The sequence below is a fragment of the Coregonus lavaretus genome (genome assembly GCF_964263955.1).
Source record: "Coregonus lavaretus genome assembly, chromosome: 25".
Classification (NCBI taxonomy): domain Eukaryota; kingdom Metazoa; phylum Chordata; class Actinopteri; order Salmoniformes; family Salmonidae; genus Coregonus; species Coregonus lavaretus.
In genome coordinates this window covers 8,791,411-8,819,158 of record NC_140012.1, presented here as the reverse complement: position 1 = coordinate 8,819,158, position 27,748 = coordinate 8,791,411, and the positions used below count along the sequence as shown (strand labels likewise).

Sequence of the window (27,748 nt, the reverse complement as noted above, 5' to 3'; positions counted from 1 at the left end):
AAACAAGCAACTTAAAGGGAAACACTTTTGGTATTTTTTTTTCATTAGTCCGTTGTTGATATGTTCCGAAAATGTTTTCAACGTCAGCAATCAAGTTAAGATATCCCACTTTTTAAATACAGAAATACAGCCAGTACCAGCTCTATTTCTGTATTTTGAAAGTTATACATCTTGAAAACTTGATTTTGAAAAATTGACTAAATTAGCAATGGACTAATGGGTTGAGTTTTCCTTTAAGTTTAACTGCTATGTGAAGAGATGACTAACCGCCTCTTGATGAAGGGAATGCAAACATATTCATCTGACAAATGCATTGATAACATGTCTGAAGGGAGGACAAATAGACCTACTCTTCCATTCATGCAACAACAAAAAAAAAGATCTACAAAGGGGAGTTACTACATTTCTCTGCCGGACATGACCTGACAAGCTCCACAGACACTCACCTCACAGCTCCTAAATCATTTCCTGACATCTGCAGTAAAACAAACATGTCACCTAGCCAGCTGAGTGACTCTTTTCAATGGAAACAAAGAAATATGTGTCATTATGACATGGTGGAAAAAGTGCAAGAAGACCAGCATATCCTTTGGACAGTGAGTCATGTATTGAATCAGTGACTGACTCTTAGTATGAAGGGAAAGAACAGATTTTAAACTTCCTTCATGTTAATCTCAGTGGACAGAAATCACCAGTTTGATATTAAATTCCTGAAGAAAAAAAAAAACTAGGCCTAACTGATTGCAACCGCATATTTAAATCAGAATAATTATATAATCTGTTTGCCAAGTATATGTTACAAAGGTTTCCCTGAACACAAGCAACATGTAAACCAAAGACACAGCTTGTGTTTGCGGACAGGTTTCTTCTTTACACACATTCCTCAGGCTCCAGCAAGCATATTAAAATCCACCTTTGGAATTTGGTAAAGCAGAAATATGGACATAGTAACCACCACTGTCAGAAATAGGGAGTACCACAAACACAGTGAAGTAGGGCTACATTTTCTCAACCCACAGCAGTCAGTGGACAATATAGTTTAGTAGCTTCTTCAGAAGCTAAGTAAGGAATACAAATTCATGCCAAAGTGATTTTTTATTGTAATACCAATACGTTTTTTTATCTATACAATACAATTACTATAAAGTAAACATTCATAGACAGGTTAAAACCATCAGATGGAGCCAAACCTTGAAGAAAACTGACATCGCATGTCACTTAACTACATAAATACAACTTATAGATTTAACATCTTTCTGGAGCAAAGCATCCGCTTTATCTTTGTTACAGTCAACACTTAAGTTACACCTCTAGGGTTGTAACTACAGTACATTCAATAATTTACCATGTCCCGCCATTTGTTTACATACATTGAGCATCCAGTGAAAAGAATGCACACTAAAAAAATGACAGTGCACCTGACAAACTGAATTGAACTCTGGTGGCAAGTATTCTATTTTCAGGTTTAAACAGATCAACATTTCCAACATATGGACAAACAGACTAGCATCCTTGGTCACAAAGTAACTGCAGGATTTCCATATTTCCTCCCTTCCATGTAAAGTGTGTATAGTCATGATAGAATACTTTTCTTAAATCAAAATAAGATTCACATATGATCAAAATCCTATCACCTTGATCGATGCTTGAATTTATTTTAAATACAGTTTATACATTTCCTGTCCCATTGGATGATTGAAATGACAGCTGCGTCACTAGAGGAGACTCATAAACAGGATTCTAGAGGGCATCCAGGCCCCCAGATGTCTGACTACTTCCTCTGTACAGAAGGGAACCAAGATACTTGGGAGTGTCAAAGTGCTGTTGCTTGATTGCAATTTCCTTATCCCCCTCCATCTTTTGTGGTTTTCCTTGTGTTGCGTCACATGCCATGAGACATGATGAACAGGCTCAATACAAATGTGCATGCATTTCAAGCTCTTATCAGTCCCATTTCCATAGCCCAAACATTCTGTAGCTATACTCCGTCATTACAAAACTTTGACTCACAATCAGATGGTACAGTTCACCTGATTTAACAGTTTAGATACTTTGATATGATATTAAAAGTTAATTATGGATTTTGATGAATAGTGCACAATAATCAGTGAGGCAAAGGAAAAGGTGACATTTGCTTGAAGAGCAAAGGACGACTGACGTCTTGTGTTCTGATAATCTGTTTTTTTGTTGATTAAAAACCATGCTACATCATTCACCTTTCCCACCAAATAGCTGAGAAAATGGAGAAGAGAACCATTGAGCATGTGTATTTTTTATCAGTCTTAAAAAAACAAAAAAACTTTGGCTCAGGCTAGCCGTTAAAGTGAATGACCAAGTCCACACATCAAAATGTACAACAACATAACCGTGACTCCATTTTGTTAACGACATTCAGTCCTTAGTGTTACTTGGTTTGAGGGCAGGCAGGGATTAGCTGGACGGTGCCTTGTTTGTTGTTGACATCACAGATGGCAGGTGGCACCTTAATTGGGGAGGACGGGCTCATAGCAATGGCTGGAACAGCATGAATGGTATCCAACACATGGTTTCCATGTGTTTGATGCCATTCCATACACTCCATTCCAGCCATTATTATGAGCCGTCCTCCCCTCAGCAGTCTCCTGTGGTTGACGTATTCACACATTTCGTTTTTGCAGTTTCGTAGACAACGTTTCATATTTAGTCCAGCTCCAATCTTGGTCCTACAAAGACAAACCAAGAGATTATGACATGAAACCTGACCTGTCACAAACAAAGGGGTAACTGTGGAGTGGCGTTTGAATTGTGGTTTAGATATCAATCTCCGTACCCTCCAGCAAGGCAGCCAACCTCCTATTTACATTTGAGTAATTTAGCAGACGCTCTTATCCAAAGCGACTTAGAGGAATTAGGGTTAAGTGCCTTGCTCAAGAGCACATCGACAGATTTAGCACTTAGTCAGCTCAGGGATTCGAACGAGCGACCTTTCGGTTACTGGCCCAACTTTCTTAACCACTACGCTACCTGCCCAGACTTGTTTTAAATGGATCAGAGTCTAAATGCAAACTCAGTTAGCCTTAAGGAAATGTCCAAGTACACTTAACAAGGTCAGATAAGCGACATTCTGAAGGCCAAATGAGAGGAAAGAACTCAGACCCTCATCAACCTCCTGACCTGGGATACCTAATCCCATCATGATAGGGAGTCGACCCACATAAGAGAGTGCTGGGTAAATTACGCACACCAGTGGTACCAACTAAAGAAGAAAGAATGTGTTTCAGGTGTGAATCACATATTATAAATGTGTGTGTGTTAAGACTTAAAGGCGGGCTGAACTTTCTGATTTGGCATCGTTTTTCAGCTTGGTCATTAAGAAATGCAGCGGCCATGACTGAAGCAAAACAAGTTGTCTTGTGCGGGTAGTTTAATGTGTGTCTCCCCTGTGTGTGTGTTCACACGTGGCAAGTGTTTGTACATTAATTCTGCCAAAACAGTACACAGTCACTCACCCTTCTAGATAACTTGAAACAGTCTACCAGGGCTTCTGTCACAATGTAAATGTGACAATATTTTCATGTTGCACATCTTTTAGTTGTCTCATTAAATGCTTTCAATATTTGTATATTAATTTCTACAATTTATTTGGATTGACGGTTTGAAGTCTTTGAAATATGAAGCTATTGAAATTGTCCCAATATTTTATTCCTTGTGTAATGTACTGATGGTCCCCAACTAGCCCCATAGGGATATCGAATGTCAAACCAAATTGATCTTGAGCATTACTATCGGGTCACGTGCAGCTGCGCTGCGATTGATGATTACTTGGTTGCTGCCAGCTGTGGGTAGGATTGAAATAAACCAAACCCAAGGAAAACTGTTAAGATACCCTTCATTATGTGACAGTCTCTCTTTAACACACTGAAGAAAATGTGGTGATGTGCAACAGTGAAATATAAGACACTGCATTGACAGAATACCAGGAAACAGGATTACATTGCAAGTCTAGCTAGCTTTGAGAAAAATGGCCCAACTCACCACTACGCTTTTGGACTGCTCGTCAGCAGCTTCCTGCATTAGGCTGGTCAGCTGACTGAGGTACTTCTGGTTCTCTTGAAGCAGTCGTGGGGCAGCATCACTGGATGGGGGTGGGGAGGAGAGAGAATAAGTCACATACTGTACGAAGGACATTCTTTTCAGTCCGCTACATAAAACATAAACCCCTCCTGTCTGCTGTATAGACCAGTACCTGTCATTGGGTCCAGGTAGGGAGGTGAGTGGGTGAGGGGCGCTGATGGGCTGGGCAGACTGGGCCCACTGGGACACCTGCAGGGGGTTGGACGACTCTGGGCTGGCTGCTATCGAGTTCCTTGTCGAGTTCTGAGCCTGGGAGAAGACAAATGCCATTACTTATATAGAACACATGTTCACATTATGACCTAGCTAAGTGAATTCTAAAGAAAATGTACCCTTTGCTAAGTCAAGGCTAAGGCAGGTAGCTTAGTGGGTAAGAGCGTTGTGCCAGTAACCGCAAGGTCCCTGGTTCTAATCCCAGAGCCGACAAGGTGAAAAATCTGTCGATGTGCCCTTAAGCAAGGCACTTAACCCTAATTGCTCCTGTAAGTCGCTCTGGATAAGAGCATCTGCTAAATGACTAAACATTTTTAAAAATGTTACTGTTGCAACCTCAGACATTTTCCTGGGAAGCCCAATTCTCCAAACTAGTGGAGAAAGTCCCTCACAATGATCTCAAACTGTGTTTTTAATACACAAATTAAGCACAGACTGTCCCTTGCTAATCAGGAGACCCCCTGGTATGTTGTGGTGGACTGTCATAAGAATTGCTTCACAGGAACATGGTAAAATTAAGTTTTTAGTGTGGCTAGACACTGGATGGTTCTGAATAAACTGTCAGCATGCAGTTAAAGATACTAACCACTCTTGGAGCTAATTAGTGCCCTCAGATCGTATCATATGATGTCGATAATAGGAGTTAAATTCATAATATAGCTAGCTTAACTAGCTAAAATATATATATAGAAAACAAGTTATTTTAAAGTGGCAATGTAACGTTTTGGTCGACCTGACCAAATTCACATAGAAATGTGAGTTATAGATCTATCATTCTACTTGAAAACAAGGCTAAGAAGTGGTAGATCTGTTCTATGTGCGTTATTTCTATGCTTCACGTTCTTAAGTTTCGTTTATGCGTCTTATTTTCGGTTTTGTACACCAGCTTTAACCAGCTGAAACAATAGTTTTGGTTATGGAAAATATATTTAGCAACGGTTTAGATGGTACAATGATTCTCTATACCATCTTATTTTGTCACATAAATTGAAATTAGGCGAACTATTAGAGTTTTAGCAACGAGGAAATGGGCAGAGCGATTTCTGCATAGTGCAACTTTAATGGATAGCTAGCTAGCATTTTCAATGGAGGCTAGTGCTAGTGTAGCTAGTTACCCAGCTAGCAAACAATGGAACAAAAGTTATGGAACAAAAGTATAATTTCAGACTCGGAAGAATACCCCAACGGTCTCTGCATTTTAGGAATCACAGTCGCAAGTACCCCTGGTGCACTGTTAAATTATTTAGCCATTTAAACAATTTTTTGATAAACTCTGTTTTTGCCATTGCCATCATTGGCTTCCATGCATTTAAAACTATTCGAGGCTGGTCGGACACGATCAAGATTAGCTTGTGTCCAACCAACGATTGGTTGCCCATAAATCTGGGGCGTGGCATAGCAAAGGGTCAATTGCACATTACTTAAAATAACCCAAGTTATTTGACTTCATGATCTTATGACTAACATTACTGAAGTTCTATAGATAAAACCTTTCAATCACTCACACAGGCAATCTTCAATAGGTGCCAGAACTCTCTCTGTCTCTTAATCTGCATCTGCATCACTGTGTTGTCGGCATCCTTGATGTTCTCCAGTGTCTTCTCGATGCGCGGGAACAGGTCAATGATCTTCTGCTTGCTCAATAAGATCTTACTGCATGGGGAAACAGAAGGTAAACAGTGTTTTCCACTTAAATTAAATAGGCTACTTTTCAATTCGCTAGTCAGAAAAGTCTGCCGAGCCCTCTCCCGCTAGAATGAATGATATGCTTCTTCTAGCGATCTTTCGATAGGTCAGGCACCTGTCAGTCACAAAGTGAGCGATGATAGTGAAACACTGCTGGTTTGACGGTCTGCTGTCTGTCCCGCCTCTCGGTACCTGGGTGTATGCGTTGAGTGTGCCGTGGTTGCAGTCGAGGGAGAGAGCATGAATTTGCACATCCCATATAATGTGAGTGAATTTGCACTTCCCATATAATGTGGTAACAATGAGTGGAAATCCACTTAGCCTACTGTTTTCTGGCATATTCATTTATTTTCTTTTGCGTGCAGGGTCCGACATTAACGATGGCCCGGGGCCAATAGAAACATGTTAGGACAGTAACGTTTCAGCGCATTTTGGCATTCCAGTTCAACATTTACCTGCTCTGTCGCTACCATTGAAGACACACAGAAAACGCACACAAAGCTCTCCCCTCGCCCTCCATTTGGCAAATCTGACCATAACTCTGTCCTCCTGATTCCTGCTTACAAGCAAAAACTCAAAACAGGAAGTACCAGTGACACGCTCAACGTGGAAGTGGTCCGATGAAGCGGATGCTAAGCTACAGGACTGTTTCACTAGCACAGACTGGAATATGTTCAGCGATTCATCCGATAACATTGAGGAGTACGAACTCAGTCACCAGCTTCATTAATAAGTGCATCGACCATGTCGTCCCCACAGTGACCCTACGTACATATCCCAACCAGAAGCCATGATTTACAGGCAACATCTGCACTGAGCTAAAGGCTGGAGCTGCCGCTTTAAGGAGCGGGACACTAATCCGGACGCTTATAAGAAATCCCCCTATGATCTCCGACGAGCCATCAAACAGTCAAAACAGGACCAAAATGGAATCCTACTACGCCGGCTCTGATGCTTGTCGGATGTGGTAGGGCTTGCAAACTATCACGGATTACAAAAGGGAAACCCAGCCGTGAGCTGCCCAGTGACACAAGCCTACCTGACGAGCTAAATTCCTTCTATGCTTACTTTGAGGCAAGCAACAGTGAACCATGCATGTGAGCACCAACTGTTCCGGACGACTGTGTCATCTCGCTCTCCATAGACGATGAGTAAGAGCTTTAAACAGGTTAACATTCACAAGGCGTATTACCAGGCAGAGTATGTGAGCGGAGTGGAGCGGTCGGAAATCCCGCTCATCGGGACTCTACGTCCTTTCCAACCGCTCCACTAAAAACCGTTCCTTGCTCACAGGGGGAAAAAACCTGCAGCTCCAAATTCGCTCCATTCTTTAAAAATCATAATTTAACCAACACCCATCTATTTTTGTGACTACCTTGACCTACCATTTGGTTTAGAAGTATTGAAACCAAACTATATGATTTGAATGAAAAGTATTTTAATAAACATGAAAAGGTGACTGTAAGAAGCGCTCATCATTTCAAATAGGCTACATGTCATATTAAACAGCATATAAACACTAAATAGGTCAGGACCCAGAGAGGGAGCCTAAGAAGGAACGAAAATGAATTATTTAGGCTATATTATTTCAAGGCTATAGCCTACAAATAAATACATTGTGATGCATTTGAGAGTGCGACACTCTAGGCTGGCAGGGACATTAAGCGCTCAGCATTTAAACAACATTTTGTTGTATTAAATCATTAGTGTCTAAATTGCGCATATAGGTTTTGACTTACTTAGAATTAAATACAATTAAACAAAAAAATTCCTTGTTAGGCTCAGTGCCTTCAAATTCATTTTTAGAAACACGAGTTTGGACAGAGTCTGTGGCTTGAGGCTCATGCGATGGTGCCTGGGGAGCAGGCCAGCAGCGGAGAAACCGAATACTCCTTCAAAGAGGTAATATACCAGGCCTATTGGGCCAAAATCATTGGTGGCCTATTGCATAGATAACAGAACGAAAATGAACAAAACTTTTAAGAGATCTGATTTTTAGTCTATAAATACTTTGCTACAATGGCTTAGCTACCCACCTCTTTCCTTTCTGTTAGCATGTGCATGTAGTAAGTACACCATCATGCGTTCGGGATACGTGTATTTTCAGATTCCACAATGATTTCCTTAGTTGTGAACACTACATCACCACACTCCCTTTCTTGCTCTTGGTCCTCCTCATCTTTGTAAGTCACCTTGATTTTGCACCTGTGTGTTTTATCAGTTTCTTTATGAAAATATTTTGCAAACTCCATGACAGTAGCTAAAGCAAAGGGCTATAGCAGAACACAAGTAGACTGCAAATGCATGCTGGGCCGGGCATGCCCTGAGCTCATGACGTGAGCACTACTTGGAGCGCTACTGAAGCGAAATTGGAGAGTGCAAGAAGGTCGATGCTCCAGCCTTTGGGAAACTTGCTCTGCTCTCCAATAAAATGTGGCACGATCCTCGCTCCGCTCACATACTCTGTTACCAGGACGTGTACTCAGAGCATTCGTTGACCAGCTGGCAAGTGCATTTTAAAACTTTACCCTGACACAGTCTGTAATACCTACATGTTTCATACAGACCACCATAGTCCCTGTGCCCAAGAATACAAAGGTCACCTGTCTAAATGACTATTGCCCGTAGCACTCACATCTGTAGCCATGAAATTCTTTGAAAGTCTGATCATGCTCACATCAACACATTATCCCAGACACCCTCGACCCACTCCAAGGGGTGCATGCTTAGTCCCCTCCTTTAATCCCTGTTCACGTACGACTCCAACACCATCCTTAAAGTTTGTTGACGATAGACGGCAGTTGGCCTGATCACCAATGACGAGACAGACTATAGGGAGGAGGTCAGTGACCTGGCAGTTTGGTGCAAGGACAACATTCTCTCCCTCAATGTCAGCAAAACAAAGAGGGTGATAGTGGATTATAGGAAACGGAGGACCGAGCACGCCCCCATCCACTTCGACGGGGCTGTAGTGGAGCGGTCGAGAGCTTCAAGTTCCTCGGTGTCCACATCATTAAGGAATTATCATGGTCCACACACACAACAGTCGTGAAGAAGGCACGACAACGCCTCTTCCCTCTCAGGTAGCTGAAAAGATTTGGCATGGGCCCGCAGATCCTTATAAAGTCACACAGCTGCACCATTGAAAGCATCTTGACTGGCTGCATCACTACTTCGTATGGCAACTGCTTGGCATTCGACCACAAGGCGCTACAGAGGATAGTGCATACGGCACAGTACATCACTGGGGCCGAGCTACCTGCCATCCATACGTAAAAATGTATGCACACATGACTGTAAGTCACTTTGGATAAAAGCGTCTGCTAAATGGCATATTATTATTATATTATTATCCAGGACCTCTATACTAGGCAGTGTCAGAGGAAGGCCCTAAAACTTGTCAAAGACACCAGCCAGCCAAGTCATAGACTGTTCTCTCTGCTACCGCATGGCAAGCGGTACCGATGCACCAAGTCCGGAACCAACAGGACCCTGAACAGCTTCTACCCCAAGCCATAAGACTGCTAAATAGTTAGTTAAATAGTTAACCAAATACCTATCAGGACTATCTGCATTGAACCTTTTTGCACTAACTCTTGACTCATCAGATACGCTGCTGCTACTACTACTGTCTATTATCTATCATGTTGCCTAGTCACTTTATCCCTACCTATATGTACATACTGTATCTACCTCAATTACCTTGTAACTCTACTCATCGACTCGGTACCCTGTGTATATAGCCATGTTATCGTTATTCATTGTGTATTTATTCCTCGTGTTATTATTTTTCAATTATATCTCTGCATTGTTGGGAAAGGCCCGTAAGTAAGCATATTTCACTGTTAGTCTACACTGGTTGTTCATGAAGCATGTGACAAATAAAAATAGATTTGAAGACTACAATGTCATGCTATTTGTACGCTGAACAAAAATATAAAACAGAGTTTTACTGAGTTACAGTTTATATAAGGAAATCAGTCAATTGAAATAAATTCATTAGGCCCTAATCTATGGATTTCACATGACTGGGAATACAGATATGCATCGGTTGGTCACAGATACCTTAAAATAAAGTTAGGGGCGTGGATCAGAAAACCAGTCAGTATCTGGTGTGACCACCATTTACCTCATGCAGCACGACATCTCCTTCGCATAGAGTTGATCAGGCTATTGATTGTGGTCTGTGGAATGTTGTCCCACTCCTTCAATGGCTGTGCGAAGTTGCTGGATATTGGCGTGAACTGGAATACGCTTTCGTACATGTCGATCCAGAGCATCCCAAACATGCTCAATGGGTGACATGTCTGGTGTGTATGCAGGACATGGAAGAACTGGGAAATTTTCAGCATCCAGAAATTGTGTACAGATCCTTAAATCCTTGTGACATAGGGGCGTGCATTATCATGCTAAAACATGAGGTGATGGCGGCGGATGAATGGCACGACAATGGGCCTCAGGATCTCGTCATGGTATCTCTGTGCATTCAAACTGCCATCGATAAAATGCAATCGTGTTCGTTGTCCGTAGCTTGCCTGCCAATACCATAACCCCACCGCCACCGTGGGGCACTCTGTTCACAACGTTGACATCAGCAAACCGCTCACCCACACGTCGCCATACACACAGTCTGCCATCTGCCCGGTAAAGTTGAAACCGGGACTCATCCGTGAAGAGCACACTTCTCCAGCGTACCAGTGGCCATCGAAGGTGAGCATTTGCACCCTGAAGTTGGTTACGATGCCGAACTGCAGTCAGGTCAAGACCCTGGTGAGGACGACGAGCACGCAGATGAGCTTCCCTGAGACGGTTTCTGACAGTTTGTACAGAAATTCTTCAGTTGTGCAAACCCACAGTTTCATCAGCTGGTTTCAGATGATCCCGCAGGTGAAGAAGCCGGATGTGGAGGTCCTGGGCTGGCGTGGCTACACGTGGTCTGTGGTTGTGAGGCTGGTTGGACGTACTGCCAAATTCTCTAAAACGACATTGGAGGCGGCTTAAGCCAGAGAAACGAACATTAAATTATCTGGCAACAGCTCTGGTGGACATTCCTGCAGTCAGAATGCCAATTGCACACTCCCCCAAAACTTGAGACATCTGTGGCATTGTGTTGTATGACAAAACGGCACATTTTAGAGTGGCCTTTTATTGTCCCCAGCCCAAGGTGCACCTGTGTAATGACCATGCTGTTTAATCAGCTTCTTGACATGCCACACCTGGATTATCTTGGCAAAAGATAAATGCTCACTAACAGGGATGTAAAACAAATTCTGGTGCATATGGAACATTTCTGGGATATTTGAAACATGGCACCAACACTTTACATGTTGTGTTTATATTTGACGACTCACACCAACTTCTTCTGCTGCTGCTCTGTCATTTGCTACATATTTTAGTCAGAGTGCCATCATTGAAGTCGTTTGTGGTGACGAGGGGCGTTGTACAAAACAAAGATGTCAACGATTGGATCGAAGCCATTTTCAAACCACCGCTTTATCCACGTGTGGCTCAACCCATCGGTTTCTGGACCAATCAGACAGCCCCGAATGTGTTCTGGCTCAACCCATCGGTTTCTGGACCAATCAGACAGCCCCGAATGTGTTCTGGCTCAACCCATCGGTTTCTGGACCAATCAGACAGCCCCGAATGTGTTCGCATTCAGTGAAGGGTCGGGAGATACTCAGATCCAGACTCATTGCGGAGAGAAACTAACATCTATGGGCGTGGCGAAGCGTTTGGCTGGAGCAACGAGTTTGGCTAGCCAGGCAACCCGCGAGTCAACTTCAAGCAGTACATGAGTTGCCTTCACACCGCACATGCGAGCTGTCTTGAGCAAAAAGAAACACCCATCAATCTACTCGCTGAGCTTATTTATTTTAGGGAAAGTGATTTACAAAAGTAAACCTTAAATAGTGAACATACTAGCAATATGCTGGCTACTGTTGATAGTCTGCAAAAAGAAAGTAACAAAAAGACACCTAGCATTCGTCTTGGCTAGCCTACTGTAGCCATGTCAATATCTCTTTTGGAATGTTTGTCAGAGGCAGCGGCCCATTTTCATATCTTCTCAAAATGACATACTGTACTTTAGAAACAAATGTATGCAATTAATACAATGCAATTCTAAAGAAGAGTAATGACTGGCATTACTAAATTATATTACCCAGCTTTTTAATCCATAATAACCAAATGTAGCCTATTAATAGCTGAATATAGAGAGAAAGCATGGCCCTGCATGACCCCAAGCTAATTTCCTGCAATGCTACACATTTTGCCATAGGCAGAGAGGAGACCTTGCAGTTTTAGAGATTACTTTACAGTGCATTTATGTTCAAAAACAACATTTTGGGGGAATACAAGTAGTACTGTGGATACCAATATCCCTGTGAGCCTCCCAGGACCATGTTGCCCAGGGTTAAGAACATACTGTAGATTAATATTACATAGTATTGCATTACACCCTCAACTTATTTTAGAAATCCCTTGGCCAAAATTGGTTTAATCTGTTGTTAGCAATATTCATGAAAAAAAAATGTATATATTTATTTTGAGATCTGGCCGCGTACCCCCTGCTGGACCTTCTGCCGTGTACCCCAGTTTGGGAACCTCTGCAGTAAGGCACATTGTTGCAGAACGTTTAGAATGAGATAAAAAATATATTGCATAGAACAGACGCATGCCTCTCTAACAGAGTTAAGAATCAGGTCAGCTTTATTAAGTGCATTTCTATCTGCAACGTTCTGTTGGTGACATGACAGTCCACTGAACAGTCCCAGACCCTGCTTACCCGAGGTGTGTGTAGAGGTCTCTCAGGACCTTGTCCTGGTTCTGGACAGTCTGTATAATGGCTTTAACCATCTCGGAGCTGTCACTGCTCACATCAGGGTCAGGCGCTAAGGGAAGAACAGCACACAGGTGTCAGAAAGTGGTAGTGTTTATACAACTACAGTCGTATGATTACAGATTTTATTCAATATCCAAAAGTACTACTGTGCCTTATTGAAATTTAAAAACAGCTGCAATGCAGTGACTGTATTTATTGGACAAAAGTGGCTTACTTCTGCATTTAATTTTTTGTTGTTTGTAGAGTTCAATCGCCTTCTCCTCCCTGAAATCAATGAATAAACGATAAATTCTCTTAGAACATTCATTTAAATCTTGTTTGAGGCTTTCAGAATGATACTCTTCTTAAAAGTGCATTTGAGTACTCTAGGTGTATATGACTGGCAATGCAAATGAAAAACAACATCAGGTCAGCTACTAGCCAAATCAGAAGCCAAACATTTCAATGAGGCTCCATCTACTTCCACAACTTCCTGGCACTTCCTAGACCCTTGATGTGTTTAATTCAGTAGAGACAGACAGCCTGTCATTCCTGCCTAGTGTAGAACACTCACAGCTGCTCCATGACGTCTCCTTGGCGACGAGCGTAGGGACTCCTTTGCAGCTCCACGATCTCCGAGTGTAACGACATGATTTCCTCGTCCAGGTGGCTCACCTCTGCCACCTAGTGGACATAACATACGAGTAGGTAGGGATACCCCGATGATTAGGATTGGTGGGGTAATCTGATCCAAGATTTGTGGTTAACTTCTACTTCACGCCATTTGATGCACCTGTAATGCATGCAACAAGGTTCCTAGATGTGTCCCCATCCCAGCCAGTACCTGTGCATATGCAGCCGCCTTCTCCTCATTCTCCTGCCACGCTTTCAGCATCTTCTCTGAGGCTGTGGGAGAGAACCAACCAAATCTCCTGAAAATAACCAACACTATCTTTTCATAATATAAAAGCATGGTTGATTCTAAAATGGCACTATTCCCTACTTTGCGCCCTGGTTAAAAGCAGTGCTCTATATAAAGGAATAGGGTACCATTTCAGCTGAAGGCCATGTGGGTGACTATTCCTGGCACTACCAATCATAAGCCAGCCAACACTCACAGATCCCATAGTGCATCTGGTCGCTGTACTTCTCCAAGTCGTACTGGATGCTGCTCTTGAAGAAGTCCAGCTTGGCCTTCAGCTGCTGGGAAAAGGCAAACATGCCATTCTTGCACCGGGTCAGGTTGGTGTTGTAGCGCAGGAGGCTCAGCCTGGACAAACACACAGAATATAATGACTTTGTCTGTTAAAAAACTAAAAATGTACATCAAGATAACAAGACCACACACGCCATAGATGAAAAAGCAAAGAGCTGATTCTTCCAAAGCAAGTCTGGAAACTTCTTTCAGTCATTCCAGTTTGAGACATTACCACATTCAAAAGAAAGAATCTTGCTTCCTTTTACTTCACTTCAGATGATTTGGTGTCTAGTAAAGCAGGCTTACTCACATGGCAGCCCTCTGGCCCTGGAACAGTCTGCTGTAGTCGTCCTTCAGTCCACAGATGTAGCTCACCGCCTCGCCCCACACCTTCTTCAGCACCACCAGGGGCAGCTGGGACTTAGCCTCCCGCACTGGGAAAAAGGACGACAATCTCCTACATAAGGCTTGGTACATATGATGGAAGAACATATGACTGAAGACATCTTTGAACCAAACCATGGAAGGAGCACGAGTTTAACTGAATGCTCAATTCTGTTTTTGCCATCCAAGAATAAAAACACCCTACCGCTATTTAATTGCATGAGCCATGTATTTCCATCTAAATATTTATCAGCAGGCAGAGAAGGCAGTACTCACCAATAGTGTTGACTTTATCAGGCAGCTGTCTAGCACTGAAGGGACCAGAGTACTTGGTGAGGCTCTTGTCAAACAAATAGATTATGTAACTGTCCCAGCCACGCTGCACAACACACAAAAAAACAAGCACTTTACATGGGGGTCAATTGCTAAAGATGTTCATGCTAAACAGGCGAGTAAGATTTCCAGTGTGTTGTATCAAAACTACATTCTAACAAATGACAACACACGAAGTAGCAAAGTGGAACCAAAGTCTTTACCACCCCGTCGAGGACACACTGGGCTGCAGGCTTCCTGGGGTCCAGCGACACCCCCGTCTCCTGCAGCAGCTCCTGGTTGACCAACTCAATCTTGGTCTCCGTCTCGATGCGGCGCTGCAGGCTATGGAGGCTCTCGTCTGGGGCCAGCTGGAAGGAGTGGACCTGGGCCGTGGTCATGTTCAGGATGTGGACAACCTGCCAATGGGAGAAATTATATGTGTAAAATAAAGGAAGCCGATTGGCTAGCAGACTGAGTCAATCCAAAATATCAAGCACTAACAGGCTTAAAAAGTATGTTATGTGCACATTGACACACTATGGGAAAATTAAGCGTTCATTGAATCTTGTCCATGAGACAATCAAATAAAAGAGCCCAGCCTTGACAGAGAAACTTGAAAAGACTATTGTTAGCTCAAGAGATACAGTATGATACGTTACAGTACTAACCTTCATGCATAATATCTGTTCCAGCACTTCAAAGCACAGGGGTTTCTTGCTGTCAGCGTTGGTCTTGCCTCCCCTCTGGACAGGGTCCCATTTCAGCATTAGCTGCAGCAGCATCTCCATGGGCTCCAGCAGTGTCCTGAACGAGTGTAATGCAAATTAACATCCCCCCGATGGAGGGGAAACAAATTCAATCTATACAGGTCATGGTCGTTTCCCTCGAGTTACAGTCTTGGTTTTCGACTTATGCTACTCAATGAGGTGAAACGTTCAGAATGTGGCCATAAATTGAGCTGACACGATTCACTGTTCTACTTGACAATCATATTTGTTCTCCACAATATAATTGTTTTTTATCTCAATGTTCTGTTACTTGGTACCCTACTGAACAGTCTGTGGCTAAAAGATAAAGATGAAAACCAGCATTCTCATCCCTCGAGGTCCAGAGCTGGGCACCCCTGCTATACATAGACAGGATAGGACAGCTGGTTACAGTGCCTTCAGAAAGTATTCATACCCTTTGACTTATTCCACATTGCTGTGTTACAGCCCGAATTCAAATTGTGAAAAAAGATCCTCACCCATCTACACACAATACCCCATAATGGCAAAGTGAAAACATGTTTTTAGAAATTGTCGCAAATGTATTGAAAAGGAAATACAGAAATCGAATTTACATAAGTATTCACACCCGAGTCAATACTTTGTAGAAACTTTGGCAGCGATTACAGATTTGAGTCGTCTTGGGTATGTATGTATCAGTTTTGCATATCTGGATTTGGGGATTTTCTCCCATTCGTCCTTGCAGATTTTCTCAAGCGCTGTTAAGTTAGATGGGGAGCAGAGGTGAACAGCAATCTTCAAGTCTTTCCATAGATTTTCAATGGGATTCATGTCTGGGCTTTGGCTGGGCCACTCAAAGGCTTTCACATTCTTGTTCTGAAGCCATTCTAGCATTGCTTTGGCTGTATGCTTGGGGTCATTGTCCTGTTGAAAAGTACATCTTCACCCCAGTCTAAGGTCGTTTGCACGCTGGTTCTCATCAAGGATTTGCCTGTATTTGGCTCCATTCATTGTATCCTCTATCCTTACCAGTCTCCCAGTCCCTGCCGCTGACAAGCATCCCCATAGCACGATGCTGCCACCACCATGCTTCACTGTAAGGATGGTGTTAGATGGGTGATGAGCTGTACCTGGTTTCAGGCCAAAGAGGTAAAAATAATTCTCATCAGACCACAATCTTTTGCCTTATGTTTTCACGTGCCTTTTTGTAAACTCCAGGCATGCGGTCATGTGCCTTTTTCTCAGGAGTAGCTTCTGTCTGGCCACTATCCCATAAGGCCCAGATTGGCGAAGTGCCGTAGAGACTGTTGTCCTTCTGAACGCTGTAGTTCTGAGTGGTCATTGTGTTCTTGGTCACCTCCCTGACCAAGGTCCTTCTTGCCCGGTTCCTCAGTTTGGTCGGACAGCCAGCGTCTGGGTAGAACAATATTTTTTCAATTTCCCAATGATGGAGCTCTCTGTGCTCTTGGAACCTTTCAACACTAGAAATGGTTTTATACCCTTCCCCAGATATATGCCTCATCACAATTCTATCTCGGAGCTCAACGACAGTTCCTTGGACTTCATGGTATAGTTTCTGTTCTGACATGCACTATCAACTATGGGACCTTATACTTCACGTGTGTTTATTTCTAAAACATGGCCAAACAATTGAATTGGCCAAAGGTGGACTCCAATCAAGTTGTAGTGACATCTCAAGGATGATCAAAGGAAATTGGATGGACTTGAGCTCAATTTGGAGTGTCATAGAAAATGCTTATGTAAATTTGATTTCCGCATTTCATTTTCAATACATTTCCTTAAATTTCTAAAAACATGTTTTCACTGTCATTATGGGGTATTGTACGTATATGGGTGAGAGAAAAACATATGTTTAATCCATTTTGAATTCAGGCTGTAACAACAACATGTAGAATAAGTCAAGGGGTATGAATACTTTCTGAAGGCACTGTAATAATGACATTAGAATAGAGTATGTGATGGTGTCTGACCTGCTCAGATTGTTGGGGTATGGTAGATGTGTGGAGAATCTGACTTCCCCATTCAATTCCTCCACAGCCATGATGTCTTTGGGACCTTTGTTCCGCACTTTGCTGGCCCTGAGGAATAACATTGAAAAAGGCATTTAGGATGGTTACCTCCTAGTGCCCATTGGAGGATCACTTAGAATTAAAACTAGCACTTGAAAACTGTGTTAATGTAACTCAAATGCAGAGGGACAACTACCATTGGACAGGCTGAAGATTGTGCAGAAAAGGCCGGATCCCACAACTGCATTCAAATATCATTGTGCCAAAACTCCAGTAGTCCACTGTGACAGTGTAAGGCTTATTCTCAAATAGCTCAGGGGCCTGGGGAAAAGATATGCAAGTATCAATTTGTAAGTCCGGTTTTAATCAATCGTGACTAACAAACAAAGACAATGACGTAGCGTTGAATCTACAGGAATCTAGGAGTGCTTGCAGGATCGATAATATGCTCACCAGGTATTGCAGTGTTCCCACAAATGAGGTGCACAGACTCCCCTGGTCCAAGTCTTTGGCATAGCCCAAGTCTATGATTTTGTGAACCAACTGAACAAGGAAAACATTTAGACATATTACCATTGCAAGATGAACAGTAGTGTTTAAAAATAACAAACAATAGACAATGTCACACCTTAGAACACCAATTGCACAAAAATGTAGACAGTTATAAACAGAGCATGATGACAGTGTGTGTGCTGGCCCATACATATTGGGTTACCTTTCCATTGACATCCTGCAGCACTACGTTTTCTGGTTTAAGGTCTCTGTGTATGATCTTGTTTTCATGCAAATACTGGATGCCTGAACCTGTTATATAAAGACCATTCAGAAATCAGTTCTATGCAGACCCACAATTGATACAATTATAAGCAATACAATGGTATGGTACAGTACATACCAACATCATTGAGCAGGGAAAGTACTTCACTTTCTTTCAGTCCACAGCAATTTTCAGGCTTGCTCAGCATCTGTCAAATTCAACCATAAACATATTGTTGGACAAATGCCTGCTAACATGAAGAATGCTATACTTCAGACCTCATGACAGAACCATTTTTTGTCACTGTGCCCTTCTGTGAGGCATTTAACCCCTAACTGCTCCAGGGGCACTGCAACGTGGCTGACTCCACTCAGGACTGTGTATATGTCAAGGGGGTTTATAGCAAATAAAAAGAGAATTGTCGACTAAGGAAAATGGACAATAAAATATTAATCTTCAGCTGCTCCACCTTTCTGAGGTCTCCCTTGGAGCAGTACTCCATGGCCAGCAGTGGAAGGTCGTTTAAGGCAATGTGCTTCATCTCCTCTGGCACGTCTCTCGCTGTCACTACATTGAGATTATTCAACCTGAATAGACAAGAAAAACATTGTACTTGATACATACAAGAAGCAAATGCCAATATTTCAATCATTGAAAAAGTAGAAGTCACCCAGTTCAAATGTGTGTGGCATTCAATGATGTACATAGGATAATACGATGAAGACAAACTTTTTCATGATCTGGATCTCTCTGCTCCATCTGTCTTTATTTCTTGCGGTCAACTCCAGGCGACACATTTTCACCGCAATTTTTTCTGATGTGTCCTTAGAAACGAGGAAAAAAACAGTAAAGTCTCATCTATTATCTTGATTGAACCTGTAGAACGGCTGGTCAACTCAACAGATGTGCACTTATGAATTCACAGCGATAAGAATACAAAACAGTAAGGTATTTTTAAGCTACAGGGTGTTTCTCTCAAGTGGTGGCCATTTGACCTTTGCCAGAAGATACCGACCTTACCGTTACACTTGTTTACAATGAGCTGCTCCGTGGAGCAGGCGCGAGATATGGGTCGGAAAATGTACATCAATGCAGCGATGGGATGTGCCACTGTACTCAAAAATTGTACCTTTATTCACACTGCTCCATCTAGAAGACTTAAATACTGCTAGTTTTCCCGGAAAACTGCAATTTTCATGCTAGCTAGTAGGACCAGGACGATACCAGTATCGCAATATTTTTTTAATGCCAAACATTTGAACACGAAGCAGACCAAACTCTATTGGTCCTTTAAAAAAGTATATTGTGTGCTTTAGCTTGGAAAATAAATACATTTGACTCTGGCTGACAACATAATTGTGTTTGTTTCCAACATTAAGCCTGTTTTACTAAAGAAGTTAAATCCGCTTGTGTTGTGTTTCCATACCACGATACAAACGAGTATCGCGATACAGTATCGTCCCAGCCCTATTAGCTAGTAGTAGCCACTGCAGCCATTTTGGAATGGCAGTGTTAGCCAATCAGCTCCTTTGTTGTTCAACGTGATGTGCAATTCCATAATGGCTGCTGTGTCTACTGCAAATTAGCATGAGGACAAAAAGGGCAGTTTTTCAGGAAAACTAGCAGTATTCCATCATTCTCGATGAAGCATTGTGGATAAAGGAGCAATTTGGAAAACAGTGGCATATCCCATCCCTGCATTGAGGTGCGTTTTCCGACCCATATCTGACCCCGGCTCCACGGTGTGTTAATGTATCATGATTGCATTCCCACCCCAGTGCAGCTCAGTGTAAACAAGTGTAACAGTAGGGTCGGTATCTTCTGGCAAATCTGACCTGTGATATCTGTCACCCAGTCAAGCTTACTGTTCACATCTAGGAAGTGGTTGACATCCTTTCACCTACATGTAAACATATATCCAAGTCCAACACTGATTTGGCAGGATGTTGAGCTACCTTGATTCAAGTCTGGAATCAGGAACAGTTTAGAGTACTAGGGGTTACTTATAAAAATGTTGCTATTAACTAGTTAAATACTTACATGATGTTGATACAGGTAGACATGGGCAAAACTGCCCATGCCCAATCTCTCTTTCAATTCCCAGTTTCCGCAGTTTTGGTTTTGTCTGAAAGGAGGTTTATCCATTGCTGTAACGTCAATAACATGGAAGATTAATGTTATATTTGGCTATGCAAATTGTCAACATTTCTAACTAGCCACATAACGCGGTAAATCAAGCATTTACTAGCTATGTTAGCTTGATAGCTACTGTTTACAGCTAGTGCTAGCTATCGTTCGCTATTTAGCTAAACAACTCTCAAGTTTGCCTTACCTTCGTTAGTGTTGCTAACTAACGTTAGCTATTAATTTAGCTCCCCTGTCAGATGTCCGTACACAAAATGTATCAATGGGCAATATGAAGAGACGTTTAAACTTTACAATCCCTCATATTTGCCTTGCAGGGTTGTACCCGTGACTGATCAACAAAGACGAAAGTAAACATAGTTAGCTAGATAGCACGGTTAGCTCGATGGACAGCCAGCTAACGCTACTGGCTATTCGCTTGAAAATTACGAATGTAGCTGGTTATTAGCGAAATCTTGGTGTAATAATCTAATCTAAACTAATTATTACGTAACATTGATATTTCATAAAAGAGTCAGCGGCCGTTTTTTCAGAAAAATGAAGATGATCTTCTTGTGTCCGACCACTGCACCTTCACAGGATTGTGTACTTTCCTAGATGTGACGTCGCCCAAAAACCCGGCTGCTTTTCTGAAGTGAAAAAAATTAGAGGGTCATAAAGAGGCGTCATGCCATAGGGGGCACAAGGGCACGTTCCCACTCATATTTTTGTAAAAAAACAAACAAATCAGATGTTAAAATCATTATTAAGCCCACGTTTTATCATAAATATTTATTTAAAAAAAGTACTGTCAGTTGTATTTTGTCAGTTGTATTTCTCCCATGTGCTGTAAGTGGTCCCTTACCTTAACCCAGTGGTGACATGTCATTCAGGGCAGGTGGGACCTGTTTTGAGCACCATCTGTTTAGCAAAAAAATTATATACAATACCAGTCAAACGTTTGGACACACCTACTCATACAAGGTTTTTTATTTTTTTTCAAAATGAAATAACACATATGGAATCCTGTAGTTACCAAAAAAGTGTCAAACACTCAGCGGTCCAACTCATGCCAAACCATCTCTCAGACTGGCCAATAAAAAGCAAAGATTAAGATGGGCAGTCTGAGATATGGCTTTTTCTTTGCAACTCTGCCTAGAAGGTCAGCATCCCGGAGTCGCCTCTTCACTGTTGACGTTGAGACTGGTGTTTTGCGGGTACTATTTAATGAAGCTGCCAGTTGAGGACCTGTGAGGCGTCTGTTTCTCAAACTAGACACTCTAATGTATTTGTCCTCTTGCTCAGTTGTGTACCGGGGCCTCCCACGCCTCTTTCTATTCTGGTTAGAGCCAGTTTGCGCTGTTCTGTGAAGGGAGTAGTACACAGCGTTGTACGAGATCTTCAGTTTCTTGGCAATTTCTCGCATGGAATAGCCTTAATTTCTCAGAACAAGAATAGACTGATGAGTTTCAGAAGAAAGTTATTTGTTTCTGGCCATTTTGAGCCTGTAATCAAACCCACAATTGCTGATGCTCCAGATACTCAACTAGTCTCAAGAAGGCCAATTTTATTGCTTCTTTAATCAGAACAACAGTTTTCAGCTGTGCTAACATAATTGCAAAAGGGTTTTCTTATGATGAATTAGCCTTTTAAAATGATAAACTTGGATTAGTAAACACAACGTGCCATTGGAACACAGGACTGATGGTTGCTGATAATGGGCCTCTGTATGCCTATGTAGATATTCCATAAAAAATCAGCCGTTTCCAGCTACAATAGCCATTTACAACATTAACAATGTCTACACTGTATTTCTGATCAATTTGATGTTATTTCAATGGACAAAAAAATTGCTTTTCTTTCGAAAACAAGCACATTTCTAAGTGACCCCAAACTTTTGAACGGTAGTGTATATATATATATATATATATATATAATTATTATTATTATATATATATTTTTAAAGTGGCCTGTTTTGCATGTTATTTTGGCATTAATAAGTGTCACATATCAGTTTGCAAACAATGTAAAAAATAATAATAATTTAGTTAATAAAGCTGCATACAAACATGGTCTCTTTTTTGCTTTCTTGAGTAAGGCAGTTCCAAAATGCAGGTGTTTCAGCCTAGCTCAGTGCTTTCTGTGGTGGTAGGGCAGCCAGCGGAAAATACGGAGCATAGGGGTTGGTAATGTTCTCTAGATGTGCCGTGATTGGATCAGTGTTCTGTCACTCATGAGAACACTACGTCACCCCAGAATCTATGGGGAGAGCTCGAAAATTCAAGCCACTTGGGTACTGCCATAAAGTTACATTAGAAGTTTATTTATTTTTTATTTTATTTTATTTTATTTCACCTTTATTTAACCAGGTAAACCAGTTGAGAACAAGTTCTCATTTACAACTGCGACCTGGCCAAGATAAAGCAAAGCAGTGCGATAAAAACAACAACACAGAGTTACATATGGGGTAAAACAAAACAAAGTCAAAAATACAACAGAAATACATATAATATACAGTGTGTGCAAATTTAGCAAGTTATGGAGGTAAGGCAATAAAATAGGCTATAGTGCAAAATAATTACAATTAGTATTAACACTGGAATGATAGATGTGCAAGAGATGATGTGCAAATAGAGATACTGGGGTACAAATGAGCAAAATAAATAACAATATAGGGATGAGGTAGTTGGGCGGGCTAATTTCAGATGGGCTGTGTACAGGTGCAGTGATCGGTAGGTGCTCTGACAACTGATGCTTAAAGTTAGTGAGGGAGATAAGTGTCTCCAGCTTCAGAGATTTTTGCAATTTGTTCCAGTCATTGGCAGCAGAGAACTGGAAGGAATTGCGGCCAAAGGAGGTGTTGGCTTTGGGGATGACCAGTGAGATATACCCGCTGGAGTGCAGACTACGGGTGGGTGCTGCTATGGTGACCAATGAGCTAAGATAAGGCGGGGATTTGCCTAGCAGTGATTTATAGATGGCCTGGAGCCAGTGGGTTTGGCGACGAATATGTAGTGAGGACCAGCCAACAAGAGCGTACGAAGTGCCCATCCAAGAAGTCTCAAAGTCATTGGCCACAGATAATATGACGTCAAACCACATTATATCTACAGTAGCTTTGATTGTACTGATCATGTCAACATCATTCTTTCAAAATCTTAGCTAGCAAGCTAGCTGTCATCATCATGAATCAAGTTGACAATCAACTGGCAAATCATTTTCAATCCTTGTCATATGAAGAGAAATTATGAAGAGAAATTATAGATAAAACATATCGGTGCTCATTGGCCATTGGACATAAACATTACACAACAAGTTGGAAATCGCAAATTCAACAATGAGTGGTTTGGAAGGAATCAGTGACTAACTGCAAGAATCGCAAAGCAATCACTAGCCTGCTATTCAGTGGAGTGGATGTGTGGTCCAAGTCTGGGTTTAAGGGTGTCTTTTCCAAGCTTAACACTATAAACATTCAACATTGGCCGTGCTGTCAATCCAGCATGACTTCTGCCGCTTTAAAAACAACTGGAAACTCGGAACAGGGAAATCTCACACTTCAGTGAGTTCAAGACAACTGGGAATCCGGAAAAATAACCAGCTCCTACTGGGAAATAAGTTTTGAGCGGTCATCCAACTCGGAATTCCAAATCGGGAACTTGGGCCTCTTTCTAGAGCTCCAACCTGAAGATCACTAGCGTCATGAGTCAACCTTGTTTTTCTCAGAGTTCCCAGTTGTCTTGAAAGCACCATAAATCCAGAGAATGCCAGACTTTGATGACAAAGTTTGATGACAAAATTTGTCCACGAAGGACCGCCGTGCCACCTTCCTGTTCAAGTGAGCATGACAAGGTGAGTCCAAAAATGTATTGTATTCTGCTGCATAAATGATATAATATGCCAGAGAGATATGTATACTGTAGCTAAGAAAGTAATACTAAGCGTATGTTGTGTAGTAAGCTGTTAGTAGCCAATGTGCCTCACCCTAATAATTTGGTCCCTTTTCCCCTCATAATATAGCCTACTGTTCTGATTTGGTGGTGCACATGTAGCCTATAGCCTATTTTAGAGAAATGCCATCATATCATTGAATATTGTAAGAGCTTTCATTGTCTGCTTATCTGCCCCCTTTATTTATCCTACGGTTCTGACTTGGTGTACAGGGAGAATACTATAAGAATGGCCCATGTTCTGAATTCTGTTGCTGTACATTTCAAAAGTGCTGAACAAATAGTTATATTGACTACGTCCGTCTTAGCTCGCTCATTAATGTCTTAATCAAAATTACAGATTGCCCCTTATCTGCTCGTCGTCCCCTTATGCCATAGTTTGTACATCTCAATTGTCAGTAGAAACCACATTTGTTTAAGCATGTCAGGGTGTCAAATGTGCAGCGGTAGGACGGAGTCAGGCGCAGGACACAGAACTGAGTACACAACGTACTTTACTTGGAAAAACAAACACTAATTTCCACACAGGGAAAACACACCAGCTCATAAAAGCGTATGACACAACACAACGAACAAACACGCACAAAACCATGTGGGAACCAGAGGGTTGAATAGGGAAATAATCATCATACAATGGGAACCAGGTGTGTACAAACAAGATGGAAAAAACAAATGGAAAAAACAGAAACGTAGATCGGTGGCAGCTAGAAAGCCGGTGACGACGACCGCTGATAGCCGCCCACACAAGGAGAGGCACCAACTTCGGCGGTAGTCATGACAGTACCCCCACCTTGACGCCCGGCTCCAGTAGCGCGCCGACACCGGCCTCGGGGACGACCCGGAGGACGAGGCGCAGGACGATCCGGGTGGAGACGGTGAAATTCCTGCAGTAAGGAAGGGTCCAGGATGTCCTCCACCGGCATCTCTCCTCCGGACCGTACCCCTCCCACTCCACGAGGTACTGAAGGCCCCTCGCCCGATGTCTTGAGTCCATGATGGCTCGTACAGTATACGCCGGGGCCCCCTCGATGTCCAGAGGGGGCGGAGGAACCACCCGCACCTCAGACTGCTGGAGCGGACCTGCTACCACCGGCCTGAGGAGAGACACATGACATAAGGGGTTAATACGGTAATCAGGGGGGAGCTGTAACCTATAACATACCTCGTCTCCTCAGGACTTTAAATGGCCCCACAAACCGCGGACCCAGCTTCCGGCAGGGCAGGCGAAGGGGCAGGTTTCAGGTCGAGAGCCAGACCCGGTCCGCCGGTGCATACACCGGGGCCTCACTGCGGTGGCGGTCGGCGATCGCCTTCTGTCGCCTGATGGCCCGTTGCAGGCGCACATGGGCAGCGTCCCAGGTCACCTCAGAGCGCCTAAACCATTCATCCACCGCAGGTGCCTCGATCTGGCTCTGATGCCATGGTGCCAGGACCGGCTGATAACCTAGTACACACTGAAACGGAGACATATTAGTGGAGGAATGGCGGAGGGAGTTTTGGGCCATCTCTGCCCAGGGGATGAAAGCCGCCCAATCCCCCGGCCGGTCCTGGCAACAGGACCGCAGAAACCTACCCACATCCTGGTTAACTCTCTCCACCTGCCCATTACTCTTGGGGTGAAAACCTGAGGTCAGGCTGACCGAGACCCCCAGACGTTCCATGAATGCCCTCCAGACCCTCGATGTGAACTGGGGACCCCGATCAGACACTATATCCTCAGGCACCCCGTAGTGCTGGAAGACGTGGGTAAACAGAGCCTCCGCCGTCTGTAGGGCCGTAGGGAGACCGGGCAAAGGAAGGAGACGGCAGGATCGTGGTGTTACCTTGTGACGGAGGAAGATCCGTCACAAAGTCCACCGATAGGTGTGACCACGACCGTTGTGGAACGGGTAGGGTTTGTAATTTCCCTCTGGGCAGGTGTCTAAGTGCCTTGCACTGGGCGCACACCAAGCAGGAGGAAACATAAACCCTCATGTCCTTAGCTAAATTGGGCCACCAGTACTTCCCACTAAGACAGCGCACTGTCCGACCGATGCCAGGATGACCAGAGGAGGGTGAAGTGTGGGCCCAACAGATCAATCGATCGCGGACATCAACTGGAACGTACAGACGCCCAACTGGACACTGGGTGGGAGTGGGCTCCGTACGTAACGCCCGCTCGATGTCCGCGTCAACCTTCCATACCACCGGTTCCACCAGGCAAGAAGCGAGAAGTATGGGAGTGGGATCCGTGGACCGCTACGCTGGGTCATACATCCGGGACAGTGCATCTGCCTTAGCGTTCTGGGAACCTGGTCTGTAGGATAGGGTGAAAACAAAACGGGTGAAAAACATGGCCCACCTTGCCTGGCGAGGGTTCTGTCTCCTCGCCGCCCAGATGTACTCCAGATTGCGGTGGTCAGTCCAAATGAGGAAAGGGTGTTTAGCCCCCTCAAGCCAATGCCTCCACGCCTTCAGAGCCCTGACAACAGCTAACAGCTCCCGGTCCCCCACATCATAGTTTCGCTCCGCCGGGCTGAGCTTCTTCGAAAAGAAAGCACAGGGGCGGAGCTTGGGTGGCGCACCCGAGCGCTGAGAAAGCACAGCTCCTATCCCAGCCTCGGATGCGTCCACCTCTACTATGAATGCCAAGGAGGGATCAGGATGAGCCAGCACAGGAGCCGAGGTAAACAGAGCCTTCACGTGACCAAAAGCCCTCTCCGCCCCAGCTGACCACTGCAGTCGCACCGGTCCCCCCTTCAGCAAGGAGGTAATGGGAGCCGCTACCTGACCAAAGCCCCGGATAAACCTCTGGTAGTAGTTGGCAAACCCTAAGAACCGCTGCACCTCCTTTACCGTGGTTGGAGTCGGCCAATTACGCATGGCTGAAATGCGGTCATTCTCCATCTCCACCTCTGACGCGGACAGGCGCTACCCTAGGAAGGAGACGGACTGTTGGAAGAACAGACATTTCACAGCCTTGACGTACAGGTCATGCTCCAACAGTCGACCAAACACCTTGCGCACCAGGGACACATGCTCGGCGCGTGTAGCGGAGTATATTAGAATGTCATCTATATACACCACTACACCTCCCTGAAAATCTTGTCTACGAAGGATTGGAAGACTGATGGAGCATTCATCAACCTGTACGGCATGACGAGGTACTCATAGTGCCCAGAGGTGGTACTAAATGCCGTCTTCCACTCATCCCCCTCCCGAATACGCACCAGGTTGTAAGCACTCCTGAGATCCAATTTGGTGAAGAAGCGCGCTCCGTGCAATCACTCTGTCACACTGGCTATGAGAGGCAGTGGGTAACTGTACTTCACAGTGATCTGATTTAGCCCACGAAAGTCAATGCACGGGCGTAACCCTCCATCCTTCTTCTTCACAAAAAAGAAACTTGAGGAGGCAGATGAAGTGGAAGGCTGAATGTATCCCTGTCCCA

The 27,748-nt window shown here is 43.5% G+C and overlaps 1 protein-coding gene across 1 annotated transcript; it reads right to left on the bottom strand.

The window, feature by feature from the left end:
* Positions 1-1,076: 1,076 nt before the first annotated feature.
* LOC311101095 (inhibitor of nuclear factor kappa-B kinase subunit alpha-like) lies at positions 1,077-20,993 on the bottom strand. Its single transcript, XM_084142150.1, has 22 exons — positions 20,580-20,993; positions 20,288-20,394; positions 18,977-19,071; positions 18,717-18,834; positions 18,386-18,455; positions 18,206-18,294; positions 17,944-18,033; positions 17,687-17,811; positions 17,452-17,559; positions 15,401-15,536; positions 14,954-15,148; positions 14,694-14,796; positions 14,344-14,467; positions 13,954-14,105; positions 13,680-13,741; positions 13,410-13,519; positions 13,071-13,120; positions 12,800-12,905; positions 5,832-5,979; positions 4,226-4,362; positions 4,015-4,114; positions 1,077-2,702 (listed from the first exon to the last, which is right to left on the bottom strand). Exons 2-22 carry the CDS (start codon positions 20,390-20,392, stop codon positions 2,637-2,639), a joined length of 2,289 nt encoding a protein of 762 aa, XP_083998276.1. The 5' UTR covers positions 20,393-20,394; positions 20,580-20,993; the 3' UTR covers positions 1,077-2,636.
* Positions 20,994-27,748: the final 6,755 nt, after the last annotated feature.

What these genes read in the sequence shown, in the direction of transcription:
- LOC311101095 (XM_084142150.1), bottom strand. Translation starts at nt 20,392, where the DNA reads ATGGATAAACCTCCTTTCAGACAAAACCAAAACTGCGGAAACTGGGAA. An exon ending in CCAAGGGAGACCTCAGAAAG is followed by an intron (nt 18,456 to 18,716) that starts GTGGAGCAGCTG and finishes TGAATTTGACAG; the next exon opens with ATGCTGAGCAAGCCTGAAAA. An exon ending in TGATAAAGTCAACACTATTG is followed by an intron (nt 14,468 to 14,693) that starts GTGAGTACTGCC and finishes CCTTTTTCCCAG; the next exon opens with TGCGGGAGGCTAAGTCCCAG.